At 33.6% G+C, this 24582-nt stretch overlaps 3 protein-coding genes across 5 annotated transcripts in view; 1 reads left to right on the forward strand and 2 right to left on the reverse strand.

Moving 5' to 3' along the window:
- Positions 1-1393: 1393 nt before the first annotated feature.
- Positions 1394-11179, reverse strand: LOC117331800. 2 transcript variants are annotated; one of them, XM_033890694.1, is made up of 6 exons: positions 10544-11179; positions 7513-7749; positions 7162-7221; positions 6778-6810; positions 6182-6331; positions 1394-5808 (listed from the first exon to the last, which is right to left on the reverse strand). In XM_033890694.1, the coding sequence occupies exons 2-6, from the start codon at positions 7739-7741 to the stop codon at positions 5696-5698; spliced, it is 585 nt and encodes a 194-aa protein (XP_033746585.1). In that variant the 5' UTR covers positions 7742-7749; positions 10544-11179; the 3' UTR covers positions 1394-5695. The 2 variants fall into 2 exon arrangements, with proteins under 2 accessions (XP_033746585.1, XP_033746586.1); XM_033890695.1 differs by lacking the exon at positions 10544-11179 and adding an exon at positions 8584-8637.
- Positions 8302-24582, forward strand: part of LOC117331798 — a 38992-nt gene continuing 22711 nt past the window's right edge. The window contains exon 1 of the mRNA XM_033890690.1: positions 8302-8344. Coding sequence (XP_033746581.1) covers positions 8317-8344 — 28 coding nt within the window. The 5' untranslated portion in view covers positions 8302-8316. The remainder of the gene's footprint in view (positions 8345-24582) is intronic.
- LOC117331799 lies at positions 17757-23761 on the reverse strand. Of its 2 annotated transcripts, XM_033890692.1 has the most exons (6): positions 23209-23761; positions 22908-22931; positions 22654-22716; positions 22380-22415; positions 22089-22208; positions 17757-21326 (listed from the first exon to the last, which is right to left on the reverse strand). In XM_033890692.1, exons 1-6 carry the CDS (start codon positions 23438-23440, stop codon positions 21211-21213), a joined length of 591 nt encoding a protein of 196 aa, XP_033746583.1. In that variant the 5' UTR covers positions 23441-23761; the 3' UTR covers positions 17757-21210. The 2 variants fall into 2 exon arrangements, with proteins under 2 accessions (XP_033746583.1, XP_033746584.1); XM_033890693.1 differs by lacking the exon at positions 22654-22716.

The raw sequence follows: 24582 nt of genomic DNA on the forward strand, positions 1-24582 counted from the left end.
AAAAGTACTGGAGGGATGTTTCTCAATTTACACAGAGAATTAGAGAGAAGATCAATCTAACATGGAACCTATAAAGATCATTCAATGGTGGGCACCAAGATCCCTCTGGGATCTCTTGTTTTCATTGAAAATAATGCCACTCGGCGCTCAAAACGGACACCATAATGGCCATTTTGAAAATCTTGTTCTTGCTGCTCGTGCACACATTTTTACCGAAACAGGACTTCCAGCACAGAATTGGATATGGTCCATAAATTGAAGTAGCCTTGCTAAATCACGATATGGTAATTGGTTTAGTTTGCCCTTTACAAAATAAGGGCCCGTGAGGCACGTTGGCGATAACACGTATCTGCAGCTTGCATTCACCATTTCGACTGATATAGCAGACGACTCTGCCACGAGTTTGACACCTGGTGACCAGAAGAGCATCAGTTGTCATCACAAGGTGAAGACCACAATGTAGAAGACGTTAGGTCTGTGGGTACAGCACCAATGATAGTCAGAATGGAACAGGCAAACCAGACCGTTTCCTTCACGAAATCAGTCTTTACCATGGGTAGTAAAGCCTATATCCAGGAGCCTTTCTGTATACAGAACAGAATTACGCTGGTTGAACCTTTTCAAATAGACTCCATGGATTGATGTGATTTCGTACGGTTAACATAATCGAAGGTTGCCGCGATTACCTTTTGAGATTGATTTGATTTTTATTTAGTCCAAACTTAAAAAAAAAAACTTTCATCAGAACAATACTTTCAACAAAAACCCAGTGTTGGGTAGTGTTATCAGCACTTAGAAATAATGTTATTGAAAATGGAAGCTATAATCTGGTCCTCATTACCATGGCTGAGAAGTTTGACTACTTCGTTTTTACGTTACGTAAAATTACGTTTTGTAAATAATATTTAAACACTGTTAAGCGTTTGAACCTGCACTCGGTGGCCATTATATTTTCCCGCGCTGCAGAACACTTTGCAGCGAATAGGTCATACAAACTGTGATAGAGATATAGCTTCCATATTGTGCACAGTGTGTACCTTTGCATAGATAGGCCTATATCGTTTCGCGGAAATGGCCTACAGCCTTCTCAGAATTGACTATCGAGGGGTATTTCGCCCTTCTGTCTGGATTATAACCACCCAAATGTGTGAGTATATTTTCATGTTACAATCAGTTGTCTAACATTATTATCACTTTTAATGTTAGTCACATATACATATTGCTGTTTGATAATCGTTAAAGAGATTTCCAACTGAATTCAACATTCTGTTTGAGTTAAGATGTGTGAACATGACCTAGGAAAATCTAATGGTATATTAAAAACATTCCCTGAACATAAATGCTATATAGAACTGACAACATTGTGAGCAAAAAAAAACAACAAAAAAACAAATAAGCGATAATATTTATTCAAATTCAACCTACATGTAATGACAGTCGTCAACTTTTGGTTAGTATAATAGAAAATATATTATACATGTACTCCTACTCCACCAAGAGTACTAACGAATTCACGATTTTATTTTGACTCAGCCACACTTTGTGTGGAACAAGAAGTCACATTTATACAAGCAGTGATTCACATATTCTTAAACATTATCTTTGTTTATAATATTGTAAACGCAGTGATTCACATACATGTATTCTTAAAATTGCCTTTGTACATAACGTAAATTTACATAACTATCACAACACATTTACCGAGACACCGACGTGTTCGGATTATTCAACCGACCTTGTCTGACCCATCAGCGGGGTTACCGCCGACTGTTTAGTCAAACAAAACTTTGTAGCTCGATATGGCTGTGTGAAATAGTGCATGTGTATACAGGTACACATGTAAGGCTTTAAATGCAGTATCAGTTAGGTGTATGTGCAATGTGAAATATATTTGCTAAGCAGTTGTTCGAAACGAATGTACTGACTTGTAACCAGGGACGCTATCATCAAAGCCTCTACTTATTTACTATCGTTATTATTTCAACAGTAATGGATATATTTCAGATGTCACATACACAAAGTATTTAGTAACATTCATATAAAATGAACAATATTTATGTGATATAATATGTACAGAAGTAGATACTTAAATAAAATCCCTTTGCAGCCATCCGAATATTGGCACCAACAAAACCCATCCAGATCAGATGACGGGAAAACCGGTAATCTGACCATAGTGGAACGTTTTTGGTTTTAAACTTATTTATTTTATAAGTAGACATTTCAATCCTAATAAATTGGATACTCTTTTAATAGTTAGCTACGGTGCGAAACAGCCAATGATATGATGCCGTCATTGATATATAATGGCGCCGTCAATGATGTAATGTCACCGTCAATTATATAAATGGCGCCGTAAATGATGGAATGACGCCGTCAATGATGTAATGACACCAATGATGTAATGACACCTTCAATGATGCAATGTCGGCGTCAATGATATGATGGCCTCGTCAATGATGTAATGTCACCGTCAATGATGTAATGTAACCGTCAATGATGTTATGGCGCCGTCAATGATGTAATGTCACCGTCAATGATGTAATGTCACCGTCAATGATGTAATGTCACCGTCAATGATGTATTGTCACCGTCAATGATGTAATGTCGCCGTCCATTATATAATGACATCGTCAATGCTGTAATGGCGCCGTCAATGATATAATGGCGCCGTCAATAAGCTGTGTGGTGGTCAAGTGGCGCAACTGCAAACACGATTGCATTTCGTGGACCGAATCCCTGATCGGACGTGAAATGGACAAAACTATATGTGGTCACTTGCCTGACCCCTAAGGTTTTCTCTGGGTTCGCTGTCACACTGTAAGACCTCTCGTGCGTTCCCATTGTGTCCAATTGAATATGATGTCGACAATTTTAATATCATATTTCCAATCTTTATAATTGATCGCAAGTAACTTTATCAAATATTAAATTTTTCATAGTTTGTATCAGTTTTGTCGCACCATACGTAACTATCCATAGAATATCCAGGTTACCAGGTTGATCATATGCCTACATTAGACAGCACCGACCCTTACAAGTAGTGCTTTAAGCGAGGCGATGGACGCTCACGACCAACTGTTCAAAGCATGATCAACATGTGTATTCCAAAATTGTTTTAATTTCGATGTATTCCATTATTTCTCTGTATTTCTTATTGTCGTCGCCGAATGATTCTTTTCGATTTTCAATGTTTTGTGTTTTGATGTTTGTTAGATTTGCGACCATGATTATGACAGTTGATCATCAACTATGAGTGTAGACTGAACAAACTTTTCAGATGTTACTCGATAAATCTAAATTCTAAACTCAAAATAATTTCTGTATGTTGGGGTATAATCAATTAATAAATGTGCTATATTGATTGCAAATTTTAATGACATTTGAACAATGAGGGCCTAAAATTTCATGATTACGTTGGTTTACAAGATACTTTAGGAAACAATCAAGCTTTCATGTACTAATCCTTTTGTATACAAATACTTGTGTTTTGATCGTGGTTTTTAGTGTAAATTACCAAATGTTCAGTCAATGGACTACACATAGCCTCACTTTATATAACGAACATGAAATGAACAAAACAAATGCCTTACTACACATCTATGAGATGACTAAAAATACTCCATATATATCAAGTTGCATTGTAAGATAGATAAGCTTCTTCTTTCTACAAAATGGATGTTTACAATATAGAAATAATTTGTTTTATTCACCTTAGATAAATACATGTTATCTAAAATTATTAATAAGATTTTTTTCCTATTACGAAATACCAATGCAAATTATTCCAAAATAATTTAATTTACCTTGACTAAATGATCCTTCTATCAACATTATTATAAACGTATAACTGTGATTATTCTAGAAATAAAATCTGGAGCATTCTTATTCCTGTGATATATATTTACTACAAATAAAAAACACAAAAAATGAATATCAAATAAAGTAATTTCATGTGCAAACTGAAGAAAAGTAAACAATCAAAGTGACAAAAATGACATTGTGTACGACATATAAAACCTATGTCGAATATAATGTCCACACATACCGCAATATGTGATGTACACACGGTCTATACAGAATTCATACCAAACCATCATACCTCCATGCAGAGTATAGTTGATATAACTGTGACAATATCACCTATTGTCAGTAACAATAGCATTGTCAATAACAATAGCATTGTCAATAACAATAGCCTTGTCAATAACAATAGCATTGCCAGTAAAAAATGCGTTTTCAGTAACAATAGCATTGTCAGTAACAATAGCATTGTCAGTAACAATTGCGTTTTCAGTAACAATAGCATTGTCAGTAACAATAGCATTGTCAATAACAATAGCATTGTCAATAACAATAGCATTGCCAGTAAAAAATGCGTTTTCAGTAACAATAGCATTGTCAGTAACAATTGCGTTTTCAGTAACAATAGCATTGTCAGTAACAATAGCATTGTCAGTAACAATAGCATTGCCAGTAACAATAGCATTGTCAATAACAATAGCATTGCCAGTAAAAAATGCGTTTTCAGTAACAATAGCATTGTCAGTAACAATAGCATTGTCAGTAACAATTGCGTTTTCAGTAACAATAGCATTGTCAGTAACAATAGCATTGTCAGTAAGTATAATTGCGTTTTCAGTAACAATAGCATTGTCAGTAACAATTGAGTTGTCAGAAACAAAAACATTGCAAGTAACAATAGGATTGTCACCTATATTACCATAAAATTTTATTTGATTTGAGTATAGGGTGGTTACCATAATGTTTAATTTATAACCGAGATCTAGGTGGTTACCTTGATGTTTAATTTATAACCGAGATCTAGGTAAAGTATACGGTGGTTACCTTGTTGTTTAATTTATAACCGAGATCTAGGTAGAGTATACGGTGGTTACCTTGATGTTTAATTTATAACCGATATCTAGGTAAAGTATACGGTGGTTACCTTGATGTTTAATTTATAACCGATATCTAGGTAAAGTATACGGTGGTTACCTTGATGTTTAATTTATAACCGATATCTAGGTAGAGTATACGGTGATAACCTTGATGTTTAATTTATAACCGAGATCTAGGTAGAGTATACGGTGGTTACCTTGTTGTTTAATTTATAACCGAGATCTAGGTAGAGTATACGGTGGTTACCTTGATGTTTAATTTATAACCGAGATCTAGGTAAAGTATACGGTGGTTACCTTGTTGTTTAATTTATAACCGATATCTAGGTAGAGTATACGGTGATAACCTTGATGTTTAATTTATAACCGATATCTAGGTAGAGTATACGGTGATAACCTTGATGTTTAATTTATAACCGAGATCTAGGTAGAGTATACGGTGGTTACCTTGATGTTTAATTTATAACCGAGATCTAGGTAGAGTATACGGTGGTTACCTTGGTTTTTGATTTATAACGGAGATCTAGGTGGAGTATGTGTTGGTATGTTTATACAGCGTTATTGTGACGTTTTGGTATTGTCTGTTGAGATCGTGCGTACCGATATGGTGAAATGTACATGGATGGCTCGAAGGGATATCAAATAAAAATAAAATCAAGGTTAATTATCAGAGCAAACACTGCATAGCCAGAACAGATATACTAAGATAGATATTAATAACAAGGAATTACATGACATTTCCTTCATCATAACTAAGACAGATATTACCGAGACGAGAAACATCTTTGGATTTACTAAACAATTTCTGGTCGTTGTGTACCTTCAGTTGCTGATATAAGCATACTGTAACTGTCTGCAGGGTTTGTGCTACCGGAGTGCTTGTCTTGTGGAGACGAAATAGGGGAGTCTGAAAATACAAACAATCATTATGATGAATTTTTATATTATGTTTGTGTTTAATAATCAAAGACCCGATCTGCATGACCAAGTCAACTCCCCCCTACCACACCCACCCCACCCCCGCCCCCACCCCACACAGCCATTAAGCCTATATGGACAATGAAACGCCTGTAATGAGATATTAGCAGAGTGTTGTGATAAATACTACTAGCGAGTCTGGTGTTTTAAAGGTATTATTGGGTTACTATGCTTAACTGTTGATAAACCATAACAGCCTTAACGTAGATAAAAATTACAATTAGATATGAATCGAGTGATTTTACAACTTGTAGCGTATTTTGGTGAGACGCAACTAGTGTTTCCAGTATACATTTACTTACCTTTCCTGTTGTTGTTGTTGTTGTTGTTGTTCTGTTTGTTTTTGTGTTTGTTGTAACACCATTTTAACAACATCCAAGATATCACACTGAGGGGGGAAATTCCAAGTATAATCAACAAAAACTGGACTGTCCCAAGTCTTATCTCGGATGCTGAATAAAATAGCAATAATAATGAGAACTTTTAAAATGATTTTACATGAATGTATTTATTCTTTTACAATAAATCACAAAAGATCCATGTAAACATATACATGCTAAAGTTCAGTTGCAGTAAAATAAAAATGTTTGAATTATGCTATGGCACTATTGATAAAATTATTAGTTAGACGATTGTGTTATTTGATTGATGTGATTTATAACGATAAGAAAAAATATCTCACGTTTACATTGTTTTACTGTTTGTGTCTGTACAAATGATGCATTTAACATAACGGCTTAATTAATAAGATATTTAGGACTGATCGTAACGCTATGATCCATTGCTAGTTCATTAAATACGTAAAGAACGACAGGCTACAACCGAATGAAACAATTAGAGAGGAAACACTGCGTCACTAGGAAATTTACTTCTATGGCTCATAGAACGAAACACTTACTTGCATTTCTCTCTGTTGGGGAGCCATCTTCTTCTACAGAAAAAAGACGTGTAAACAATATTAAATTGTCACCAGTCTCCTGTATTATTACAAAGAACATGTATTTTACCCGCTTTTGTCTCATTTACAATGTACTTTATAAACGCATTTTAGCTGCAATATTACTATATCGATTTGTTTTCCGCGATTGGAAAATTAATTATGATTCCGGCAATTGTAGTTTTGATATTCTATGACTAGCAATGTTGTAGCAACATTTAATCATGGTCTATGCTCTAGTGTATTTACAGTAGTCAATGCTCTACTGATACTTTTAACCGGCAGCTCATCATACCTGTAATACGTTCATCACAATATAAAATATGCTAATATAGTGAACATTACCTTGACCAAGATAGCGCGTGTTATTTACATAGGGTGGAGCCGGGGAAGTTGATAGTTGGACTGAAACACAAAAAAGTAGTTTATATAGAGCCTACTGGCAAATGGAATACCAACTACATCACGATTTGTCACTGGTCACTTAAGAGTTCATTACAAAGGCTACTGTAAATAATGTTTATGCCATAAATTAATGATGATAAAACTTTCTTACTAAATAAGTAAGTGGAAGTCAGATGGAAACACTGTTGATTTACATTTTCAAATAGATACACGCTATATTTTTTACCAATGATAAATTGTGTAAGATTTAGTATGATAATGATAATGATAATGTACTAGTACAATACTCACGACGTTGACAGAAGAAAAAACACTGAGCGAGCTTCCCTCGTTCAAAGTCTGGTGTGTTACAGACATCGCTGCTACAAGGGAAACACTGATTCTGGTGATAACAGTACTCCCTCATTATATTACACGTGAACTCTCCACACTGGACAGGTACTTCATTTGGGATAGGTCTTGTCGTTGTTGGGATGATCATTAATAAAATGACCATCGGTTGTAATATACCGCCTCCCATCTTCAAACCTTTAAATATAACATAGTTATTATACACACAATATATAGATTGACATTTCTTGATTATTTCGTGCCGCTAATTAAACACAGTTACATTTCGTCGCTTCGAACTCGAATAACGAGAAGACTCGAAGTAGATTATACTCACTTCCGATAGTAAAATTGCTATATGAAATATACTCGTTATCAAGTTTTGTTAAGACCCCCAACTGTCTTCAAGATGACGAATTTTAACTGTATACCGTTTAAAAATACACACACATATATAGTATTTAAGTATTGATAATATCAATGGTTTGAATAACGCTCTAATGCATGATATTTTTTTTCTAATGAGGTAACTGATTTGGTATTTTTTAGTTTATCTCGTTATATAATCTTTGAAATAAAGGAGGGTCTGCACGTAACACAAAATAAAACGGATTCTTAAATGCCTTTCTATATGCTCGATACATGGTCTTATTGAAGTAAAAAAAATCTTCCGATGTTGATATTTTTCAGGTTATCAAAACTATGTATTAACAGAAATCAAAAGGCTGCACTGGTTTTGTTATAGAATGGCTGTTCGGACTTTTGATGGGGTCTTCCCCGGACACCAGCTCTGGTAAGGGTGGGGTGTCTACATAGGGTTTAAGGTGTGTTGATAGGGAGTTATAGTCTGTTACATAAATATTCTTTGTGCAAGAACACAGGTAAATCAGAACACAGGTAAATAAATCATTAGCTGTTAATGATTGCCAAACTGTTTCAGAAATAGTGTATAAAACTGAAGCACACTTTGGAAAATCATCATATTTTGCTGATATTTGAATTATCAACATCTTGACATACATATGTACTTACTGAATCTTCAATTGTTAAACTGTTGTATCGTTGAATACTTTTGAATCATATTTTCTGTAAAAAATTATTGTAGAATTGTTGTAATATTCTTTAAAAGTTGTATCTGTTTCAGGTTTAGTTAGTAGTAATACTTTTTGTTTATATTCTATCTTACCTAGAATAGCTATATATATATACTGTATATATATGAAAACTATAAAGGACGTATATATATATACATGTATATATATTGTATATATATATATATTGTATATATTGTGTTGGATTCTTTCATATTTGTTATTATATAACACTATATAGATCAGTTTCTTCAGAACTATTGTAATATTCGTGTAATGTTGTATCTGTTTCAGGTTTAATTATTACAGGTTTTCTTCGAATAACTGCACATATATGTATTTATTTTTTTGAATTATCATATACAGTAGTTACTTTATAGATCAGCTCTTGTAGAATAATTGTAATATTCTTGTGTGTATCTGTTTCAGGTTTAGTTAGTAGTAATACTTTTTGTTTTTCATTCACGGAATGGCGAGTTCATCATTAACAGATATTGTCATTATTAATAGTAATATCTATAATCGGTGCTTTGAACTTAGAAAGCTACATGTACATGTATATCTGATTCATATACCTTAGTTGACCCTATTTTTTTTTTACCTGAGTTGGTATTCCATATCGAAACAGACTATAACTAAACTTCAATGAACTTCCTACAATTCAATTCATTTATTCCTTTGGCCTTTCGGCCAATCAGATTTTTTTTTACAAAATACATCTGATATATATATATATATCAAGTGACATTGTGGAGAGTGATACACCCTTGGGTATCGGAGGTTATACATTAGACATTCGTTATTATTAGACATTAAATGGTATACAGGAAAACTTACAGCTGTGAGATTACAGAATTACACCCTAAATTCTGAACAGCAGGCTATGCATAAATGTACATATCTGGGCACACACATGCATACATACATACAGGAACGAACATACATGACGCGTGCATACATGACAGGCAGACAGCTGTATCCACACCCCCCCCCCCCCCCACACACACACACACACACACGCACACACACATACCAATACATTAATAAGTAGATATACGATTATGCTCCGTTACCAATAAATCATAAAATTATATCTTCTCAAACACATATATCTATACAACCGGCAAATTCATACGCCATAAGTCCCAATTATAAATACATATGCGCACATATGAATATATCTATACAATTACAGAGCTACAGAAACACCTTCCTTTGTCTGAGCCCTTTTGATAATCATGTATTGAATGCAAGTAACACTTGTGGATGTAATGATATAGACTGATTTATGAAGCCTTTGTACATATTTCATATCTTTTAAACACTGCATAATTGAAGTAAAGTAATACATGTGTCACTGTTTTAGCCACTCAGAAATCGCGAGAAATATGATTTAGTAATAAAATTACTGCATGCAGTTTGTTCTTGTTTAAGAACAAAGTTATGAAACTCCATTTGGGTTTCTGTTTATCAACTTGGTGAAAAGATTACGAATTTAGCTCTATGTGATTGTAAAACTTTCAAAAATATTACTAATACGCTTTCTGTTTTTCAAATGGGACATTGCAAGATATTTTCAATCACATTATCTATAACTATGAATAGAATACACCGGTAATTATTTTTTCTTTTTAAGATCAATATATTGACTCTGTTTCTCTTGAAAGCAAATATTGCACATAGCTCGTAAATATTCAAAATTTACAAAGATGATGTTAAATCTTGAATACTGATCAAGGTTAGTGTATTTAGTCTCAATTTGCCCAGTTGTTTCCAAAACACATTATCAATGTTAGAATACACGTATATGTTCTCAATTGTATTCATGTGTACCAATGAAATAAAAGTACCATGTAGATATAATAAAATAAACAAATATATTTAAACAAATATCTACTTACTTTAAACCTCCCTGATCACTATACCTGAAACTCTCACCAAGTCAAGCACACCTGCACGCTTGCTTTAGATTTATTAATAGACATTTGTAGAAACCCCGTACCTAAAAATGACATGGAAATCCAGTCTATAAATACACAAAATAAATATAGAAATATGAAATTCAAGATCAGCTCGGAATAACACAAATAAGAAAGATCTTGAAAGAATCTATAAATACATTTTAAATTCCGGCTCTTTCTCAGGAACCCATGAGCCAATTTCAATGTAATTTTGTAGAATCTTTCCATGGATGTGGTGAAACAGAATTATGAATTTTATGGTCCGTGCCCCCAGGGGCCTGATGAGCGGTGCAAAAAAAATGTCTTATTGACTAAAATATCAAAAATACCCATTTGTTCTACATTTACTTATTAATTTAAACATGTTCTAAAAGTATCCAAAACATATTAAGGCCCATTTAGTTTTTCCTCACTTCCCTCTGGGTATCCAGAATATATATCACTAAATAAATACAATAAATGGTTCACTTGTGTGTCTTTTGACACTCAATACTGAAAGACAGTTCAGATGTGTGTTTTTCGGACAGTCAATACTGAAAGACAGCTCACGTTTGATAAAAACATGTGTGTATGTTATCATTTTGCTCTGATGATGCTTATGATATAAGAACTATTTTCTATTTTTCTAACGTGTTTACTTTAGTGTTTGATTAATGTCCATATTGAGTTGGACACGATGTATATGTGTGGCGAGTGAGAGCCCTGCTCGGTGTATGTGTGTATGTGTGTGTGTGGGTGTGGTTCTACAGTGCTACAATGCAGCTTGTGATTACGAACGAAAAGAGCTATAATCATGTCGTGAATTGATACACAATTTCATAGTCTGTTTTACCCTTTCGAAATCCTTATTTTATTGTATCAGGCTCCTACCATAAACACACATATAAGAACATATTTATTGTTATTATTTCAATACATACTGGGTATAACATGAGCGGGATGTGATATGGAATGTTTCAAGCGAGGGTCAACTAAGATAAAAAAAAAGATATTTCCTTAACATCTTCAATGCAATAAAATTGTTATAATACATTCACATCTTCTGAAGCTATACGTAATGTGTTGGATACAAATAAAGTCGAAATTAAATGAAATCATTTTTAAAGAAAACGAAAGAAAACCAGTCTACGACTAGATATCTAAACATGTATCAACATAAAAATCGTACACCAATGTCGTACACCAATGTCGTACTGAGAAATGGTATCAATAAACAAAAATTGTTACAATCAACCAATTCTCTGGGGTCACAGACCACCGAGTCACAGGGACAATATTTCAACACTTTTTTTTACAAGCCATACATACCCATTGACATCCATCTACACAAAACATTATACATATACTGCTCAGACGTTCGATCCCTCTTAATGTCTAAATGGACGTGGTCATAGCAAATAAAACAGATATTGTAACAGATGTTCGTCATCGGAATCCACACACATGCATATAGAAAAGATGTGTTATCGGTAGTTTTGTGAAACATTTTCATGTTATACTCGTGAACATTTCTCTTGTCATCCATTCCCTGTCCATCAGGAAATGAAGTACCATTTTCTATCTTAACTAATACTACTTTTCAAACTAATGAAATTGTTCGTCGGTCTTTGTGACTTTGGTCCTAACTCTATGGACTTAATTGTCTGGTATGATAAATGAAATGACATAACACTGTCCGAGGTGGCTATTTCTCGTGGTCCTGATACCTTCCCAGATCCACAGGATGTGTGGGTGAATTGCTCCTTTCTTTTCGAGTGATCATGATGGGGATTATTTTCTCAAAGTTAATACGAATTAAGTATTCTATGAATCGCTGACAGTGTCAAATATGGAACAGTTAAAACCTAAAATACTATCTCCTGTTCTATGGATTATTATGAAAGGTACAATGTACCTGTTTTGGTAATATAGTATGGAACAGAAGAAAACAAACCTTTAGATGATTTTTTATTTCGTTTCTTGTTACACTTTTGGAAAATGCGTACGGTAACAATGCCAGCCACGTATGTCACTAATTAATATCGTATTCGGGGTTACACCTAAATAAAATGTAAACAAAACATTACTCATTTTAATATGGACTAAAATAGTGAAAACGTTGGCTCTGTCAAACATATAACTGCTCTCAACAAACAATAAAACGCTTAAAAATACGTTTCAGATTGACATTAAAAGAAATGAAAGTCGATTAATGAACCTGTTTTTTACTTACCTCTGGACTCCTTATCATCTTCAGGAGGTGTCTTGTGTTCTACATAAAAACAATAAAGTATTTTAACAATATAATCACATAATCACATGGTATATTAGTCAATACAAATTGAAAATAACAAATAAATCTAAACGATGTTAAATGTTTAACTATAGAGTATAGCAGTGATTTGGCAGTGATTTGGCAAGATTGCTAATTCATCGTTCTACTAATCTGTTTTAATTCGGTTTTGTGCTAAATATTTAGTATGGATATTTAGAAAATCGAAAAAGTAATGAGAGAGAATCGAATAAGTAATGGGGGAATTGACCAAGTAATAATGTATGGATAAGGAATGAAATGGTGGAATGTGCATTGGGAATGCTTATTAATTAGTTTTGAACAATTTAAAGTGTTAATTAGTAAAGAGAAATCGAATAAGTAATGAGAAAATCGAATAAGTAATGAGAGAGAATCGAATAAGTAATGGGGGAATTGAACAAGTAATAATGTATGGATAAGAAATGGAATGGTGGAATGTGCATTGGGAATGCTTATTAATTAGTTTTGAACCATTTAAAGTGTTAATTAGTAAAGAGAAATCGAATAAGTAATGAGAAAATCGAATAAGTAATGAGAGAATCGAATAAGTAATGGGGGGAATTGAACAATTTATAATGTATGGATAAGGAATGGAATGGTGGAATGTGCATTGGGAATGCTTATTAATTAATTTTGAACCATTTAAAGTGTTAATTAGTAAAGAGAAATCGAATAAGTAATGAGAAAATCGAAAAAGTAATGAGAGAGAATCGAATAAGTAATGGGGGAATTGAACAAGTAATAATGTATGGATAAGAAATGGAATGGTGGAATGTGCATTGGGAATGCTTATTAATTAATTTTGAACCATTTAAAGTGTTAATTAGTAAAGAGAAATCGAATAAGTAATGAGAAAATCGAATAAGTAATGAGAGAATCGAATAAGTAATGGGGGAATTGAACAAGTTATAATGTATGGATAAGGAATGGAATGGTGGAATGTGCATTGGGAATGCTTATTAATTAGTTTTGAACCATTTAAAGTGTTAATTAGTAAAGAGAAATCGAATAAGTAATGAGAGAAAATCGAATAAGTAATGAGAGAATCGAATAAGTAATGGGGGAATTGAACAAGTTATAATGTATGGATAAGGAATGGAATGGTGGAATGTGCATTGGGAATGCTTATCAATTAGTTTTGAACCATTTAAAGTGTTAATTAGTAAAGAGAAATCGAATAAGTAATGGAATAAGGAATAAGTAATCAACTTCACGGAGGTTCTTTAAAGGCTTGTCCTCCTAGCGCTAGATTTATCAGGAAGAAACTGTTCGTAACATCGTAGTCAACTGAAGTACATAAGCAAAATGCCCTCATCGCTCACCTGGATATTGTAGTTCTTGCTCTAGGAAGCCCGTTTTTTTTTTTAAATTCATGAGTTCGTTCATAATAAGTAGCTATTTGAAGGACTCTATGTCCCTTATTGAGTCCTGCCCCTACAGCCACAGTAGGATCAGAGTCAAAATTTATGCAAACACATTCCCATCTCCATGGCTGCTTCTCACTAAATTTTGCTTAAATCCATCCAGTCGTTCATGGTGAATATGTGTATGAAGACCTTACTTCTATCCCCTCTATTGGACCCAGTCCTCTTGCTCCAGAGAAACCAGAGTCAAAATTTATTTAATATGACCAGTATCGATTTAAATTGATTTCCTGTATTATCCCCATTTTGTCCCGTCAATCCTGCCCCAACGGGACCAGTGTCATCATTTCGGCAAAACTCGTTACCCTCTCCCATAGGATGGTTCTGACCAAATTTGGTCAAATTCAATTTTTCATTCATGATTAGTAGTTATTTATCTTTCGCATCAAGTGAGCTAATGATTAATGTTTTATTCTTTTCAAAACATTTGGGTCAGGACAGGAGATGGGAATGCTGCAAATAAAACGATATGGTATTAATGATCAACGTAATTTCATATCATATTTGATATTATGCCAACTTTAGCGACATTTAAGAAAGAAAGAAAAAACGCTTCAGGCGATGTAAACATGCGAAAATGACCCGTTATCACCTTAACTATGCCATAGATCAGTGTTGTGATGTTTAATGACCGTAATATGAAACCAGGATTACCTACATTGTATATATAACCTCAATGACTTAGAAATTTTCAGTTAAAATTAGGATCGATGTAACTCATTGCTTGATGCAACAACATTGGGATTTCCCTTTCAGGAGTGACTTGTCATTTCATGTATTGTGGCGAGATATTGAATATGTAGTCAGATGTGAAATCTCTAAGGTGAAAATCAGCGTGAGACAATAAACTTCCACCTGTTGTCACTTTGTAATTGACTTTACTTTAGAGAGTTCAACTATCAACTAAAATTAATGAGAATGTCTGGTTAAGGATATTGAAAGTTTATCGACGACAGTCATATATTATATTACATGTATGATCAATAGAGTAACAGCTATTGTACGGTCAAAGATAAGGTTTTCCACGTGCACGGGTATAGGGTCATGCGGGGGTCAAACTGACACACTCAACCAATCCTTGCGCTCACCTCTCATACGTCACAACAATAACTATATACACACAGGTACATTTTATGACACAGGGACTTGTACAAACATTACACACGATACACAGCGCAAGTATCTATGTACACATTACATGTTTTGATCAAACTTTAATAATAGTTGACCACCGTGACACAAGGAAATGGTTATTTTCAGGTTTTGTACGCTTGGTTTGCAATACGTTATTCTAATCACATCAAGAAAGGGGCATGCCTACACATCTAAGAGTGGGTGGATGTATCCAAGTGTAGATTGAAACACATACACATATAGCGTGAAAAGTTGCATTAGTTGTATATTGACAAACGTATGATCTAGATGTTATATTCACGCGTACATTAACACTCATATACATCTAGAGTGGGTAGTTGTTATCACGTTTGCATTGACACACGTATAACCCAGCAAGCAAACAAAGAAGCAATTCTCTATCTAGTGTTGCCCTTGTCACACTTTGTCTGTTGACCTGCAGCATGGCTCGGGGTACGATAAGCCTTGGGGTGGGTGACGGCTTTATAATCCGAAGGCCCAATAGTCCGAAGGCCCGATAGTCCAAAAAATTGTAATATTGTAACGTGGATAAATGGTTATATACATGTATGAATGGTTTCCCCATTGAGTATATCATGTGTTTCACGAGTATGATAAAATATGTATAAACGTTAAACCGTAAAAAAAAAAAAAAAAAATCAGAATCAGAAGTTTAATCTTTGACGTCGTGTCCTTGCAAAGTTACGCTACACAAGACGGCACCATTTTGAATGGACTGTCTTCTCAATTTTAGCGTTTTCTGATAAAAAAAAAGTGAGCATTGTATAAAAAAAAATGAATCTTCAGATAAAGCAAAATAGGCAAATTTTCTACCATCGCTTAGATTTGAAATATCGTATCTCTACCCAGAATGGTCGTTCCTTACACACACATATCAATGATTAGGCCAATTTTGTTGCGATGTGTTGAATTGAAGAGCGATGTTAACATTATCTACTCGTCGCGTTGTGGAGCTAGAAGCGGTGGTTAACATGATATTGTTAAAATTGACGTCCGATTAGATGTATTATAAAGCAATGGTTATCTGTATTTTAATCAGATTGGACATTCATAAATTGAATAGATTCACTTTTCCAGGTGTTCATCTAAAAAAAATCAGATGTATTATAAAGCAATGGTCATCTGTATTTTAATCAGATTGGACATTCATAAATTGAATAGATTCACTTTTCCAGGTGTTCATCTAAAAAAAATCAAAAAAATTGAAGCATTAGGCATTGAATCTGCAATAAACTATTTTTTGTTTTTGAAAATAAGATTAAAAAAAAGGATGAAGTAACAACTTCGAGTAATGTTGATATAAAACTATTTATCAACATTACTGTACAATATGTATTAATATTTACCTATTTTCGGACTATCGGGCCTTCGGAATATTGGGTATTCGGACTATCGGGCCTTCGGACTAAAGGACATTCAGAATGTAAGGTTGTGGGGCGCACGTCCATGCCCCTAGCAGGTACACTCTCCCGTGCGGTCTCTCAGTGAGCGTCGTGGTTGGATACTGGTATGAAAGTGGGTGATACTACGACAGTTTGTCCGTTTTAAGTCTGGCCTGACGGAACAAGAGAGTGCTTATACCAATAGGTGAAAAAGTTGTCATCAAAACTCTACTAATATCCCAATTAAATCATTTATTTATTTCACTTCCAAATCCCCATGAACTATACTATTAAGGAAATTAACAATCTGTTGATTTTCTGTGGAATAGTAAAAAGAGGCAATTATTAAAAAAAAAACTACGAAGAAGGGGGGCTCAAGATGCTTCATTTAAAATCACTCATAACCGCTCTTAAAGCAACTTGGGGCAGACGTATATATAATAATGTAGGGAATTGGGATATTGTTCAAGAATCATTATTAGAAATTAGCTAATTTTTGAATATTTAAAGAAGGAATCAAAAAATTGTAAAAATATTTTTGGAAAGATGTTTTATATGCCTGGTGTATGACTCTTAATGCCAACAATATATATAGAACGAACATTCTTGAAAATCCAAAATGGTATAATAGTGAAGGCAAAATAGATAAAAAAAACAATTTTTAATAATGCATGGTTTAAAAAAGGTATATACATGTACATACATTTGTATATACATATTCATAACATCATGAAAACAGATCAATCTCTGTACACTTTTGATGAATTTTATGAAAAAGTTAACATTCCTATCAATTTTTTAAACTAGTGTAACGTTTCGGTTTGTTGCACCATTTGTTACATAAATTATGGATCCTTTTGTGTTAACTCTACCACAGTACAAAGAACAGAGAGTTGAAATAAAGTTCAATATTTAATTGGATCAAGTTTATAATTTATAATATGTACAAAATATTACGTCCAGCATTCACACAACTTCATGAGTTTAAAGTATTTTAGAAATCTCCAGCATCTCCTGTTATATAGTATTAGTATTGAAATATACAGTGTTCCAGATTTGGAACATTGTTCCTAATCTGGAATCTGTTCCGAAATTGGAACATTTGCTCAAAGACTATAGAAATATGATTTATATTTATCTTAATTAATTCCGAATCTGGATAAAATATTCGTTTTAGATTATGACCAAACTCACCAATGAGTCAAATGAAGCCATTACTTCTGTTTAACAATGGTTCTGATAGAGTGGTCGTCTGATAGAGTGGTCGTCTGACAGAATGGTAAAGATGCCGAGAATTTCTGCCTTTTATAACCTTATCGAATGCACCCTCGCGCATACTATGTTTGAAACTCCCGCTCTTTTACGTCAGTTCCGGTTCACATACGCTGTAGAAAAACATGATGGCAGCCGCCATACGAGACGTGTTTACCGGAGATATAAACTACTACAACGTGTCTATTAAGACTTAACTACTATCAATGTATGATTAAATACGAAAATGAGACTCTCACAAACAAATATCGTCAGCTTCCATGCTCGCACTTATTATAAAGGCAAATACAACTCTTTCAACCCAACATTCTCATCTGGCATGGATCGACCTTTCCTCCCTAGACCACGCTGATGCTTATTTTGAGGTACGTTACACTATCTAGAGTATAACAACTGCCTTTTTACCAATTTATCAGAAAAAAAAAATCAAACTTTAAACTTAGAGAAAAAAATTATACCGCCCAATATACCCATAAATCTGAAATTATTTTAAGATGTAAAAAAAAGTGCTCAAGAAATATACTACTTTAATAAAAAAAAATGTAAGTAAACCCATTGCTCAAAACAAATGGAATCAGAATTTCAATATTGATGAAGACAAATGGAAAGAAATATACAAATATCCTTTTAACGCCTGCACTAGTTCCAAACTTCAATGGCTGCAATTTAGAACAATAACTTGTGTACATTTTGTAATTCTCATCTTGAAACAATTACCCATTTATTATCGGAGTCTGAATATATATCAAATTTGATAGAACAATTAATTATCACTATTTTCACTAAAAACCCGAGTCTTAGATTCGAAAAACAGGAATTCATCTTTGGCAAGCAAATTAATGAACTTAATAAGTTCAATCTAGATAACCTAATATTACTCATTACAAAACAATATATTACAAATCTAAATGCCTGGAATTAGGACCTAATATAAACAGTCTAAAAAATCACATTAATATTGAGTTAAAAGCGCATAAACTTTAAATATCCAAAAGTAACATAAAAACAAAATACATATTGACACAACAGTGATTGATGCAAAAGTGGCAACAAATTTATAACAATAATACAAATGTAAACCTCTCTGACTTAGGTTTATTATGTCCTTTCTGTGTCTGTTTTCAGTTGTTTTTGTATACTCTTTTGTTTGTCTTTTCCTTTCTTTTTCGAATTCTCTCTGTCTTCTGTTTGTTTGTTTTGTGTGCTTATGCTCTTATTCCACTGACATAATGCCTTTTGAACAAAGTTTGATAAATTGCATTATACAACGATCGCAAAATGTTCTTGGATGGAGTGAAAGTGTAACTGTTGATGCATAACTTGTGGATGTTTTTTGTCTTTACCCATGTATTTTGTATATGTCATGTATTGTAAATAAAATTTGAAAATGAACGAAAAATAAATAAATAAAAAAAAGTCTGGGCTGACAGTTCTTTGAAGGCAGAACTAGTCATTTGTCTAATGCAGGTGACGGGAAATTCCGCGAAACGTCACACTCACATCATACACTGGTTGTGATACATGTCAAATTCTTTTCGCAACTTATTTATATTCAAGTTCCTATGGTTCATACAGCACTGATCATCAGATAGAAAAAGAATCGAGATCCTTCCAGCAATGGGCTGTTGTTTATAAAAATATCTATTTCTAGTAATCGTCAATATATACAGGGTACAATGAAAGTGTAAATTTTATGAGGAATGCTTAAAAAAAGTTCAGTAGCTTTTCCTAAACTAGGGCATATTACATTACACTGACACGCATGTATGATTCTAGTAATAACAATTAAAATAATAATAATAATGATAGAACAAAATGCGGCAATACACAATTTATGTAACACGTGACACATTTTACCGGACAAATTTCAATTACATCACACACTATTTTGTTTCATTGAAAATAGCTAAATATCCTCTGTGATAAACAGGGGCTGTGTGTGTAGGTGTCCAATTACAACACTCGTTGTCTCCCAAAAAGTACAACACGTTGATTTACTGAAGTATTCAAGGCGCTTCAATTAAAATAATTTCCTTGATATCAAAAATGCAGTAAAATAGCTATGATACATGCGAATGCTTGCCACAACCCAGTTTTCACATAGCGGTTAATTTTTTTGAAGATCTTTTTTTTTTTTTTTTTTTGGGTACAAATACAAGTCGAAATAAGATAAATAAGGGCGAGGAATGCTAATTAAGATTTGAAAATCTTAAGAAAAAAACGACAGTATTAACTGTCTATGACTACATATCTAAAATTGTATTGTCTATCCATCAATGTAAATATAAAACAGTGAACTTCAATACCATCAGGCTTGTGTTCGTTTGTCACTATACATGTGGAGAATCTATCTATGTATCCGAGTTGTAACGTTTATAAGGCACAGCATCTGGTTGCAATAAACCTATTCTCTGTTACCACCAAACACCGAGTCATAGGGACCATATTGTAACACTGTTTACAAACTAAACACTCTCTTTTACATCTGTCCACACAAAACATTGTAGTTCATCGCAATAAAAAGAGATGATATTGTAACAGTTGATCGTCCTGCATTGAAAGCATCCCAGATGCACACAAAGAAAACATTGTGAAAAACTTTTATAGTAAACTCTTCAGGGAATGCTTGTTCCCACTTTAGGTATCTCGTGAATATTTCTCTTGTCATCAATTCCCTGTCCATCAGGAAATGAAGTACCATTTTCTATCTTAACTAATACTCCTTTTCATACTGATGAAATTGTTCGTCGGTCTTTGTGACTTTGGTCCCAACTCTATGAACTTAATTGTCTGATATAATAAATGAGATGGCATAACACCCTCCGAGGTGGCTATTTCTCGTGGCCCTGATACCCTCCCAGATCTACAGGTTGTGTGGGTGAATTGCTCCTTTCTTTTGGAGGGATCATGATAATGATTTCTTTTCTCAAAGATGATACAAATTAAGTATTCTATAAATTGCTGACAACGACAAATATGGAACAGTTAAAACCGTTATATACTATCTCCTGTTGTTTTAAACATTTTCAAACTTCATATTGAATCCCTCATACTGGAGTTAATCCACAGGATAATCACATCCTAGGTATCAAGATCCACGTTGCCCAGTAGTTTGTTAGATATAGCCAGCTCTACATAGTCTTTGGGATCTGATATACTGGAATGGCTTCCCTGGGGTGGCTGGTTGTTTATCTTATCTGCAAATATGAAGTAAACACATACAGGGACCACAAAACCAAATAAAAAAAATGATGGTGGGTTTTCACCGTTTGGGCAGAAGATTTAATAGGAAGGTGAATGCATCGGGCCCTACTGATATGATATTCAGGTGAAAGAAGTTTTATGTGTGGACTGGGCAATACATTCAAATGTAAAATATATAGAAAACATTTTTTTTTCTAGCCTGTTTTTGTTAGGGGGAGTTAACTAAGTGTGTAAATTGCTGTAAATTTAGGTGAATTTTTGGTGCCGAATTCAGTAGAAGATGGTGGCCCCATATAAAAAAGTTCTATTGGTAGAATGTTTTAATATTCTATTTACATGTTTGCGAAATGACATTCTTTAAAATTATGGCTAGTGCACCAGTGTTGAAAACTCCATTTAAGCAGGACAGTGGGAAACGTAAAACTTATCGTGTATTTTGTTCCGTGGTTGCTACAGACTTTTTAATAAGATCAAATATTTAAAAATAGTAAAGTTGCCAGAACCAGAAGAATGAAGAAAATATTCTATGAAAAGCTAAGAACATAAAAACTCTCAAGGTAATGCTATTTAAAAGTATACATTGTAATTTATCATTAATATATATTTGATATACTGTTGGACAATTTTGCCAGACTTTTCCATATCAATATATCGTATCCTTCTTTACATTAGATTATCCCGATTATTCTATGGATTATCATAAAAGGTACAATGTATCTGTTTTCGTAATATAGTATGAACAGAAGAAAACAAACCTTTAGATGATTTTCTATTTCGTTTCTTGTTACACTTTTGGAAAATGTGTACGGTAACAATGCCAGCCACGTATGTCACTAAAGGTATTACCACCATTGATATCGTATTCGGGGTTACACCTAAATAAAATGTAAACAAAACATTATTCATTTTAACATGGACTAAAATAGTGAAAACGTTTGCTCTGTCAAGCGTATAACTGCTCTCAAAAAACAATAAAACGCTTAAAAAAAGTTTCAGATTGACATTAAAAGAAATGAAAGTCGATTAATGAATCTGTTTTTATTTACCTCTGGACTCATCATTTTCAGGAGGTGTCTTGTGTTCTACATAAAAAACAATAAAAATACATTATTTTAACAATTTAAGCACATATCACATGGTATATTAGTCAATACAAATTGAAAATAACATCAAATCAATCAAAACGATGTTAAATAGTTAACTGTCGAGTATAGCAGAGATTTGTAAAATTGTTAATTCATCCTTCTGCTAATCTGTCTTGTTTTTGTGCTAAATATTTAGTATATGATGACCACAGCTGGTAAATGATGTCCAACTTACCTAGTGTTGTAGTAATCGTCCGATCTGTAGTTTGTTGTGTGGACGAAGTTCCGTCTTTAAAAACTTGAAAGACAAATATTTATATATATTAACAAAGGATTATTGAACAATATAGAGAGAATGTCAGCTTTTAATTTGAATCTTCGTACATAAGTATACATGTTAAGTATGTATTGACTACTATGGTACAAATATATACCCGGTACTTTAAAGTCATTTATTTAAAATTACGATGTTTTATATAATTATCATACCTATTATCTGCATCTTCTCCTTGACTGAAAAAGGAAAAAGAGAATTTTAGTTTTTGGTTCTACAAAGACTAATATGCACCACGTTTTAAATGAAATACATAAAGTAAAATGAAGTAGTCATTAATGGACACTATCTGGTCATTGATGCTTTCTTCATGTGGTATATGGTTTTGTCAAGTTCCCAAGTGTAGACGATATCAATTGTACATAATTCTAATTTTGAATAAGTATCCTTTAATAACAAGTATTAAAACTACACATAAAACACATGTATCTACTAGAGTAAATTGTTTAAACATACCGTCCGTACAGTAAAAGTAGCATTGTAATGGCCGGCCTCCTGGACCTAGAGCTTGGTTACATACGTCGGGATTACATTGTCTACACACCATGTTATGACAATATTGGGTCCATATATCACACTTCACATCCCCACACTGTATCGGTATACTATCTGGTGCTTTCCATTTTCTAAAGCCGAGTCCCAGCGACAGTTCTAACAGGAATATAACAATTCGTAGCATCGCCGTCATCTGAAATATATTTCAGAAACAAAACACTAGTAGCAGTTTAAAGACACTGTCTTGAATTCCTGATTGGGCCCCGCCCCTGCTGCCTCAGGGGTATCAGAGTCACCATTTAAACAAAATTGTTTCTCCAAGCCCCCAAGGATACTTCTGACCATATTTGAGCAAATTTTATTCAGTCTTTTATGATAAGTGACTTTCCTCATTTCCCCCTATTAGGCCCTGTTTCTCCTGCCCAAGTTGACCCATTGTAACCATTTAAACATTTGTTTCCGTTTCCGAAATAATGTTTCTGGCCAAATTTGGTCATAATCCATTTAGTCCTTTACGATCAGTAGCGATTTAAAGGACTTATATTTTCCCTGCTGGGCCCGGCCCCCGCTGTCCCAGGAAGACCAGATTAACCATTTATATAACATTGTACCCCCTTACCTCCAATACTTCTGATCAAATTGGGTGAAATCCTTCATTCATAAAAAGTAACTATTTAAAGGTCTTTCTCTATTTCTCCTTCGGATCCGGTGAGCTAATGATTATTACCTTTTCATGATCAATATAATGGGATCGAGGTTTGGGTAGGAGTTGGGTAAGCGCTGTCTTACAAGGGAAAAGTGTTGAGTCAACAAAATGAAAAAAGTGTGTGAAATCAAAAAGAAGCCTTGAAGGAGGGGAAAGGGGATTTACGTTCTGTGAATGGAGAACAAAACTGTATATCTGTTGTCAGAATTGTTGATAAAATGTCAGTATTCAGTTTTTTTGTATGATTTTACTTTTACCTAGCCGAATTTTATTTACTCTCTTAGAGTGTCTGTATGGATCTACCTGTGGCTGTGCAATAAGTTACCTGTAAATGGTTCATATTAAGATTTACTTGTAACTGGTTTTGAAAGTGACTTTCCCAAAAATCATCACTTGTAAACCAGTTGGCAGTCCAAAATCTTAATATAAGCCGGTCACAGGTAACTTATTGTACAATCACAGGTTAACCCCACCTACTCATGGAAATAAAGGACAAAAACATTAAAAGAATGCCTCCTGACTTTGTTTTAAAATTCAATATTATGCCAATTAAAGGAACAGTTTAAGAAAACTAAAGACACGACTTTGTAGACATGCGAAAATGAATGCTGCTTAGTGTAGGTTAAATA

Source organism: Pecten maximus, chromosome 7, assembly GCF_902652985.1.
Source record: "Pecten maximus chromosome 7, xPecMax1.1, whole genome shotgun sequence".
Lineage (NCBI taxonomy): Eukaryota > Metazoa > Mollusca > Bivalvia > Pectinida > Pectinidae > Pecten > Pecten maximus.